Raw genomic sequence first — 10,219 nt, 5'->3', positions numbered from 1 at the left:
ATGTGCAGTGTTGGGGTCCAGAATCACAGGAGCTTCAAAACAAACACAGAGATATTCTACTAATTATTTGATGGGCTTTATTCCAGTATACACTAAGAATCTTGTATAACTGTAAAAATATTCAAATCTTCTTCCAGATAGGACACGTTCTAATATTTTGGTCCTCATATCAGGATCTGATGATCTGAATTTTCTTTCGAAAATGTGAATACATTTCCACGTTGTTGAAAATCAATGACACATCACTAGTCAACTAACACAGCTTGTTTTGTGAGCCTGCTAACATTGTAAAGTAGTGCTATAGTTAACTAGGTAGCAGTGGGGAGTACTCACCGAATCCATTGCGTTGCAGTATTTTGGCTCGACTAGCGAGTGTGTGTTGTGATTCTTAACAACGTTTAAACGTAGTTCCGTATTTCAAAATCAAAGCAGAACATTTTGATTGGTTGGCGATATGAGGACCAAAGCATGAGAACGTGTCACAAATTGTCGTCAGTACTAACCGTGCTTGACAATCCCCTGCATCTTCTCCCAGACTCTGAACTGCAGGTTGCCCAGGTGTTTGGCCACGTCTATCAGCGCTCCTGAAACCTTCTCTGGGTCTGGCAGTGTGAACTGGGCTCTGGAAGAACATTCAGGAGTCAGTGCTGCTGTGGGCTTGGGTTCAGAACCCCAGAGAAGAGAGACCAGAGACAGATCACTTACCTTTTCTTACTGGCCTTGAAGTTCTGGAGAGGAACAGAGGAGAAGTGTCATCAATGCTCGTGATGTCATCAATCAGTCTTTGAATACAGTTACAATTGCTGTCTGAGAGAAGGCATCCTTACCTGCAGGAAGGAGATGTCTTCAGCTTTCAGCTCCTTCTCTAAGGCTGTGGTTGTGTCTGAAAGGGATGACATCTGTCTGCTCAGTGCCTCAGTCTTCTCCTTCATCATCTGACTCTTCTGCTCCTCTTCCTCCCTCAGTGCAGCTATCCTGGCCTCCTCTTCCTCTCGTAGAAACTGGTGAAATGTCTCGAACCCCTCCTTAATCTGTCTCTCTGTGTGCTGGGCCTGGCTCTGGAGACAGCAAGGCAAATATATCTTGATCATTGTAGTTTTACTATAATACATTAACTCTTTTCTATGATTATTAATATTTAAAGTTTAGGTGAAATGTATGCAGCTCTCTTTACAATATTGAGTTGCAAATGCATGACTATCAGTTAGATGTCAACAGTATCCAATACTGAGCAGAACAAGAGAAGACCACATCACTGAATACAACACGTTGCCTGACGTACACAGTACCTTAATGTGCTCTGATGTTTCATCACAGGTTTTTTTCATAGGATTTTTTACTTTGTAAAAGACCTCCAGCTTCTCCTGTAAGGGGTTCAGAGCTGTCTGGAGTTCCTCCTAGATTGAGACAAAACTTTACTGAGGAGGTAGACACAGAGGCTGCGGTCCATCATGACCAAAACCTCACCACAAAAAAACAATTTCTTCCCGACTGCTGTTGGCCTCATTAGCGAGGCCCGGGACCCCCACTGACCCTCACTGACCCCTACTGACCCCTACTGACCCCTACTGACCCCCATTGACCCTCACTGACCCCCACTGACCCCCACTGACCCCTACTGACCTCCACTGACCCCCACTGACCCCTACTGACCCCTACTGACCCCCACTGACCCTCACTGACCCCTACTGACCCCTACTGACCCCCACTGACCCCTACTGACCCCCACTGACCCTGACTGATAGCTTGATCCCTACTGACATCACAGTCACACTGCACTATTATCATGTCATATTCCACTCTTCTTGTACATTTTTGGCAATAAATCTGTTTCTGATTCTGATTCTGATTCTGATTGAGATTCTGACTGGGAGATTTCTGGACTCATTTGACAGTATCTGTTTACCACAGTTCTATAGGAATCATTGTCATAACCCTTATATAGTATAGTATAGAAACACATTCTCTCAGCACTGCCAAAACTACATTTCTTATTTCAGACAAAAAAGGATCAGTCACAGTCAAATTAAAACAGAAACTAGAAATGATCATTCGTTGTTATCAACAACCCTTTATCTTTTCACCCAGCATGTGCATAACATCAAGTGACACTGCTATCTAATTTCAAACAATTTTTTTTTATAATTGTATTCATGTTTACCTTACGTTCCTGTGCAGCCTCGTCTACTGGGACACAGTCATGACCTCTATGTATTCTTGCGGTCTGACACACCACACAGACGAGCTGTTGATCCTCCATACAGAAGAGCTTGAGTACCTCACCGTGCACACTGCACAGCATTTCAGGCCCTGACTCCTCTGAGAGAGACTGTGTAGAACCCATTTTTGACGATGCCAGCCCCTCTTTTGCAAAAGCCTCTTGACAAAGTTCTCCTGCTTTTAAACTTTAAACAACACTTCAATAAAATGTGAAGATAAGAATAGAATGTGACTTGGAGAAAGCTATTTTGACGGTAGTATTCTCTTGTAATGGTTTAGTCTTCTGCTCTTCCCTGTTGTAGTCTTGACACTGCTGTGTTGTAAGTCTGATAGAGCACTCCCTTTAAAAACACTGAGCTGCACTTTAACCTCATCAGAGAGACAGATAGAGAGACAGAGAGAGAGAGAGAGAGTTCAGCATTGAGTAATCCCATCACTACAATCTCAGTATCACAGGGGCAGTTTCCAAGAGAGAATGAGGGAGAGAGAGCGAGAGAGGGAGAGAGAGCGAGAGAGGGAGAGAGAGAGAGAGAGAGGGAGAGAGGGAGAGAGGGAGAGAGAGAGACAGAGCGAGAGGGCAGTTTCCAAGAGAGAATGAGGGAGAGAGAGTGAGAGAGGGAGAGAGAGAGAGACTGAGCGCGTGAGAGAGAGAGAGAGGGCAGTTTCCAAGAGAGAATGAGGGAGAGAGAGCGAGAGAGGGAGAGAGAGCGAGAGAGGGAGAGAGAGAGAGAGAGGGAGAGAGGGAGAGAGAGAGACAGAGCGAGAGGGCAGTTTCCAAGAGAGAATGAGGGAGAGAGAGCGAGAGAGGGAGAGAGAGACAGAGCGAGAGAGAGAGAGAGAGAGGGCAGTTTCCAAGAGAGAATGAGGGAGAGAGAGCGAGAGAGGAAGAGAGAGAGAGAGGGAGAGACAGAGCGAGAGAGAGAGAGAGAGAGGGCAGTTTCCAAGAGAGAATGAGGGAGAGTCAGAAGGAGGCGGGCGGGAGGGGGGACAGAATGGGACAGGGCAAATAACACTAGAGTCATTGGAAGGATGCAAAGAATTCTCGACAATGTATTAAAAATGAACATTTTATTTATAATTATGTTAATTTGTCCAATTACTTTTGATTCCTAAACGTTTCATACAATATTTTTGTTCAACCCCTTGAATTAAAGCTGAAAGTCTGCACTTCAATTACATCACGATTGTTTCATTTCAAATCTATTGTGGTGGCATACAGAGCCACAATTATGGAAATGAATGAATGAATGAATAGTTTAATGACCACACGACCTAGGTCGGTGGAATTTGTTTTCGGTACAGCTCAAACAGCAGTGTCAAAAAACATACACACATTGCACATGACTATTACATGGACATGAACACACATAACCACAAGAGAGAGTCCTTATGGCAGAGGGGAAAAAACTGTTTTTGAAACGGGATGTGTTTTGGTGCCAGGGATCGGTAGCGCCGTCCAGAGGGCAACAGTTGAAACAGGTGGTGAGCAGGGTGGGAGGGGTCAGAGATAATTTTATGTGCTCTATTTGTGGTGCGTTTGAGATACAGTGATTCAACTGATGGGAGAGGGGTCACTGTGTCACTGTCCAAATACTTCCGGACCTAACTGTATGTGATTCTCTTCACACAAGCTACATGTTTTCATATACATACATGATTCTTATACCATAATGCTCACACTCCACAGCAAAGTTTTGTTGATAGACAGCAATAAAAGAAAAATAATCTGTTAATTTACATTAAACAGAATAAACAATAAACATTGTCGTAAACATTTTAAAAATGTCAACAATCATAAAACGCAATCATAAAATTAAAAAATACAAATCAAACCGTCAATCTCAGTATTTCATAATTATAGGAGAGAGCATACATGTGGCTCATGTGGCTTTGTATCTGACCAAATTAAAATTACATGTGGGGTTCCCCAAGGGTCAATCCTTGGCCCCCTTCTATTAAATTTCTACATGCTTCCATTGGGACACATCATAAAAAAGAACAAAATTGCCTACCACAACTATGCGGATGACACTCAAATCTACATAGCCCTCTCACCGAACGACTATAGTCCCATTGACAATCTCTGTAATTGCATTGAGCAAATAAACGCCTGGATGACACAAAACTTCCTCCAACTAAACTAAAAAGGACAAAACAGAGAAAATCGTATTTGGTGCACCTGACAAAAGATCGAAAGTCAGTGCAAAACTTGATTCTCTCTCTCTTCAAACTAAAAAACAGGTCAGAAATCTTGGTGTAATTCTAGACTCCGATCTAAACTTCAACAGCCACATAAACTCGATAACTAAATCAGCCTACTATCACCTGAAAAACATCACAAGAATGAGAGGTTTCATGTCCAAGCAAGACCTTGAAAAACTCATCCATGCATTTGTTTCGAGTAGACTTGATTATTGTAATGGTCTAATAACAGGCCTATCTAAAGGAGCTGTTCATAAATTGCAGCTCATCCAAAACGCCGCTGCTAGGCTCCTAACAAAAACAAAGACATTTGAACACATTACACCAATCCTGAGATCCCTGCACTGGCTACCAGTCTCTCAGAGAATTGAATTCAAAATCCTCCTAATTACATACAAGTCACAAAACGGTCTTGGACCAAAATACATATCAGATCTCCTCCCACCCTATATTCCCGCAAGGTCCCTAAGGTCAGCTGAGACTAATCAGCTAATAATTCCAAGAGTAAAAACAAAACACAGTGCAGCAGCTTTCAGTCACGCTGCTGCATGCTCCTGGAACAAACTCCCTGAAGAAATCAAACAGGCCCAAACCCTTAAAATGTTTAAATCTAAGCTAAAAAAATCTTCATGTTTTGCACCAGTTATGATTAAACACAAACACTTCTATCAATGTCTTTTTTCCATTAACTATTGTCTTTTTAAATGTTTTATCTATTTACTTCTTATATTTGCTTTTATTCATTGTAATTTTTATTTTCTTATGCTCCTCTTGCTGTATTTTTAAATAATGTATGTAAAGCACTTTGAATTGCCCCTGTTGTATGAAATATGCTGTACTAATAAACTTGCCTTGCCTTGCCTCATGTTTTACAAACAGACTCATACACTCCTCACTAGGATGACATCATGGCCAGGATCACCTCTGATTGGCAGATCTGTAGATCAGGGTGTTTAGCTTCACCAGCACTTGCAATACAGAAGAAGGGGAACAGTCTCTCAGTGAAGGTGTCTTCATAAGTGTGGATGAGTGTCTTGTCTTCAGAGTCGTAGAAGGACACCTCCCCCTTGTTGTAGTCCAGCTGTACTCTGATCTTCTGGGGTCTCCTCTTCAGGGTGATTTTCTTATTATCTCCATCTCTATACTCACCATCCCTCTGTTTTATAGCCCAGGTTCCATGCTCTGGTGATTCTAGTATCTTTGTGAAACTGGACTCTTTAACCACACCCATGACCAATCCAGGAAGGTCCCCCACCTCCACCTCCCAGCTGTGCTCTCCTGAGATGAACCCCTCAGAGCCCAGAACATTAACATACGTCATGAACCGTTCTGGGTTGTTAGGCAGCTGCTGCGCTGCGCTCTGTCTCACACTGGTCAGCTCATCAGACAGAGAGAGGGAGGGATGTGCAGTGTTGGGGTCCAGAATCACAGGAGCTTCAAAACAAACACAGATGCATTATACACATTATGCGCTGTAGTATTTATTTAAAGATGGGCCTAAGAGGACAGATCACACGGTAACCACTGCAATGGAAACGGACAATGAGAAGAAGATCATGCGGAAATGTGGATGTGGATGGGAGAAGGTGACCACATCCCGGGGGCTGCGAATCCACCAGGGGAAAGCAAGATGTGGGGGGAAAGGCCAAAAGTAACCTTGCACTGCAGAGACAGGTCAGACAAACTGCCAACATCCGAGTTCAACATCATGCCCCCCAAGCTCAGCGAAGTCAGACACGTTGTGGAGAAGGCAAGGTCTTCATCAGCACCGGGCCCCAATGGAGTACCCTACAAGCTCTATAAGAACTGCCCCAAAGTGCTAGAGCTGCTATGTTACCTTATGAGAACTGTTTGGAAAAAGCAATGTATTCCATCTGAGTGGCAAAGAGCAGTAGCGGTCTTCATCCCCAAGAAAGAGAACTCCAAAGACATTGGCCAATTCAGGAGCATCGCCCTGTTAAATGTGGAAGGGAAGCTCTTCTTCTCTGTATTGGCCAAAAGGATGACAAGCTACCTGATGGAAAATGGCTACATCGACACCAACTGCCAGACGGCAGGAGTCCCAGGCTTCCCAGGTTGTGTAAAACACTCTGCAATGATCTGGGAACAGATCCAAAAGGCCAAGCGCGAGAAGACGGACCTGCATGTCAACTGGCTCGACCTCGCCAATGCCTATGGGTCAGTTCCACATCAGCTGACCAGCTATGCCATGGAGTTTTTCCACATGCCCTCCAGTATCAAGAACTTGGTAGCAAGCTATTTCAAGGATCTGCAGTTGTGCTTTACCCTCCAGGACTTCATCACCGGGTGGCTGCAGTTAGAGGTGGGAATCGCCATGGGGTGTGAGGAGAGAGTAGAGAGAGAGGAGAGAGACAGGAAGAGAGAGAGAGAGAGAGAGAGAGGAGAGAGGAGAGAGAGGAGAGAGGAGAGAGGAGAGAGAGAGACAGGAAGAGAGAGAGAGAGAGGAGCGAGGAGAGAGTAGAGAGAGAGGAGAGAGACAGGAAGAGAGAGAGAGAGAGAGAGAGAGGAGAGAGGAGAGAGAGGAGAGAGAGAGACAGGAAGAGAGAGAGAGAGAGGAGCGAGGAGAGAGTAGAGAGAGAGGAGAGAGAGAGAGGAGAGAGAGAGAGAGGAGAGAGAGAGAGCGCCATTCCTCCCATTCCTAATATTTTAGGATTAGTTTGATTAATAAAGAAATGTGGCAGCGAACTGGTGAACTTGCCAACAACACGCTCACTCGAAGGGGTCAAAAAGTGAAAGTGAAACTTATTGTGTCAACAATATCTAGATTTTGGCTTTTTTCATAACACCAACTTGAAGTTTTAAAGTACCCACTCAATATAATAAACAACAGTTTAACGATCACTAAATACTTATAATTTGTGGATTGGATTCACTATTCTCATTTGCCGGAGTCTACCGGTAAACAATTTGTAACTTTCAGGCACTGACATTTTGATACTGCCTAATGTTATTTATCCAGCCCACTATGGGGCTCATGTATTGTTAATAAACCTTGGCACTTTTTATATTATTGTCCATCTCATTTGTTACTGTGTGAAGCAAATCAGGGCTTGCTACACATTTATGAATGTTGTATTTCTATGAACATATTCAAATAGTCTATTTGATAGTTATTCTTAATCCAATTCTCGTCAGTACTACTAACCGTGCTTGACAATCCCCTTCATCTTCTCCCAGACGCTGAACTGCAGGTTGCCCAGGTGTTTGGCCACGTCTATCAGCGCTCCTGAAACCATCTCTGGGTCTGGCAGTGTGAACTGGGCTCTGGAAGAACATTCAGGAGTCAGTGCTGCTGTGGGCTTGGGTTCAGAACCCCAGAGAAGAGAGACCAGAGACAGATCACTTACCTTTCCTTACTGGCCTTGAAGTTCTGGAGAGGAACAGAGGAGAAGTGTCATCAATGCTCGTGATGTCATCAATCAGTCTCTGAATACAGTCACAATTGCTGTCTGAGAGAAGGCATCCTTACCTTGAGTAAGGAGATGTCTTCAGCTTTCAGCTCCTTCTCTAAGGCTCGGATTGTGTCTAAAAGTGATGATTTCTGTCTGCTCAGTGCCTCAGTCTTCTCCTCCATCATCTGACTCTTCTGCTCCTCTTCCTCCCTCAGTGCAGCTATCCTGGCCTCCTCTTCCTCTCGTAGAAACTGGTGAATTTTCTCAAACCCCTCCTTAATCTGTCTCTCTGTGTGCTGGGCCTGGCTCTGGAGACAGTAAGGGGAACATATCTTATAATCACTGCAGTTTTACTATAATACATTAACTCTTTTTACCTTACCTTTTCTATTATTATTATTATTATTATTATTATTATTATTACTATTACTATTATTTAAAGTTTAGGTGAAATGTATGCAGCTCTCTTTATGATATTGAGTTGCAGATGCATGACTATCAGTTAGATGTCTACAGTATCCAATACTGAGCAGAACAAGAGAAGACCACATCACTGATAGGGCTTTCACACCGGCAAAGAACCGTGCCGGTTCGTGTTCGGAAACCTCATTCGCCAGACAGCGCCAACGTTCGGAGGTTTCCGAACACGAACGCGAACCGGCATGGTTCTTTGCCGGTGTGAAAGCCCTATGAGAGGAGTGTCGTCAATGCTAGTGATGCTAGTGATGTCAGCAATCAGTCTCTGAATACATTTACAATTGCTGTCTGAGAGCCAAAAAAGGCCCAGAAAAAACTGTTTTTCCTGAGGCAGCTCAGGAAATTCCACCTCCCAAGGACCATGCTGGTAAAGTTCTATACTGCCAAGATCCTTCTGCTTGTTTATAAAGCTCTCACTGGCACAGCACCAGAATATTTGAAAGACCTTTTGCTAGCATATCAGCCCAATGGAGCTCTCAGGTCTTTTGCTAGCATATCAGCCCAATAGAGCTCTCAGGTCTTCTGACGCTGGTTTTCTCTGTGTACCACATGTACAAGAAGAGATCTGGTGAGGCTGCATTCTCATTTTATGCACCCAGATTGTGGAATGCACTGCCAGTTTACATTAGGGATGCAACCTCAGCACATATGTTCAAGTCAAGACTAAAAACCTTTTTAATATTGCCTTTAAATGACAAAATAATTAAATTAAGATTATATAATGATTGAAGCACTTTGAGCTGCAACGTTTTCAGGAAAAGCGCTATACAAATAAAGTTGTTATTATTATTATTATTATTATTATTATTATTGAGTCATGTCATGGCAATAAAGTCTTCTGATTCTGATTCTGATTCGGAATACAACACGTTGCATGACGTACCGTAATGTGTGTTGATGTTGCATCACAGCTTTGTTTAACTTTGTTGAAGACCTTCAGCTTCTCCTGTAAGGGGTTCAGAGCTGTCTGGAGTTCCTCCTAGATTGAGACAAAACATTACTGAGGAGGTAGACACAGAGGCTGCGGTCCATCGTGACCAAAACCTCACCACACAAAAACAATTTCTTCCCGACTGCAGTTGGCCTCATTAACGAGGCCCGGGACCCTTGGATTCTGATTGAGATTCTGACTGGGAGATTTCTGGACTCATTTGACAGTATCTGTTTACCACCGTTCTGTAGGAATCATTATCATAACCCTTATATAGTATAGTATAGAAACACATTCTCTCAGCACTGCCAAAAGTACATTTCTTATTTCAGACAAAAAAGGATGAATCACACTAAAAATTAAAACAGAAACTAAAAATGATCATTCATTGTTATCAACAACCCTTTATCTTTTCACCCGGCATGTGCATAACATCAAGTGACACTGCTATCTATCTGTCACAGAATTTCTAATTATTTTTGTAATAATTGTATTTATGTTTACCTTATGTTCCTGTGCAGCCTCGTCTACTGGGACACAGAGATGACCTCTATGTATCCTTGACGTCTGACACACCACACAGACGAGCTGTTGATCCTCCAGACAGAAGAGCTTGTATCTCTCATTGTGCAGATTGCACAGCACCTCAGGCCGAGGCACTCTTGTAGCCATTTTTTGACACGATGCCAGCCCCTCTTTTGCAAAAGCCTCTTGACAAAGTTCTCCTGCTTTTAAACTTTAAACAACACTTCAATAAAATGTGAAGAAGCACTTGGAGAAAGCTATTTTGACAGTAGTATTCTCTCCTAACGGTTGAGTCTTCTGTTATTCCCTGCTGTAATTTTGACACTGCTGTGTTGTAAGTCTGATAGAGCACTCCCTTTAAAAACACTGAGCTCCACTTTAACCTCATCAGAGAGACAGATAGAGAGACAGAGAGAGAGATAGAGAGACAGAGAGAGAGAGAGAGAGAGAG

The 10,219-nt window shown here is 43.2% G+C and overlaps 1 protein-coding gene across 1 annotated transcript in view; it reads right to left on the bottom strand.

Moving 5' to 3' along the window:
• LOC308150848 (E3 ubiquitin-protein ligase TRIM39-like) overlaps positions 1-9,915 on the bottom strand; it is a gene marked incomplete at both ends in the record, with an annotated part of 14,721 nt that extends 4,806 nt beyond the window's left edge. Inside the window, 6 exons of the mRNA XM_080523637.1 lie at positions 1-32; positions 504-622; positions 706-728; positions 828-1,058; positions 9,196-9,291; positions 9,748-9,915. The exon at positions 1-32 is cut by the window's left edge and continues 526 nt beyond it. Coding sequence (XP_080379763.1) covers positions 1-32; positions 504-622; positions 706-728; positions 828-1,058; positions 9,196-9,291; positions 9,748-9,915 — 669 coding nt within the window. The remainder of the gene's footprint in view (positions 33-503; positions 623-705; positions 729-827; positions 1,059-9,195; positions 9,292-9,747) is intronic.
• Between the last annotated feature and the right edge of the window lie 304 nt (positions 9,916-10,219).

The sequence above is a fragment of the Nansenia antarctica genome (genome assembly GCF_963989245.1).
Source record: "Nansenia antarctica genome assembly, chromosome: 2".
In the NCBI taxonomy this organism is placed as follows: Eukaryota; Metazoa; Chordata; class Actinopteri; order Argentiniformes; family Microstomatidae; genus Nansenia; species Nansenia antarctica.
This window is presented reverse-complemented; position numbering and strand designations above follow the sequence as displayed.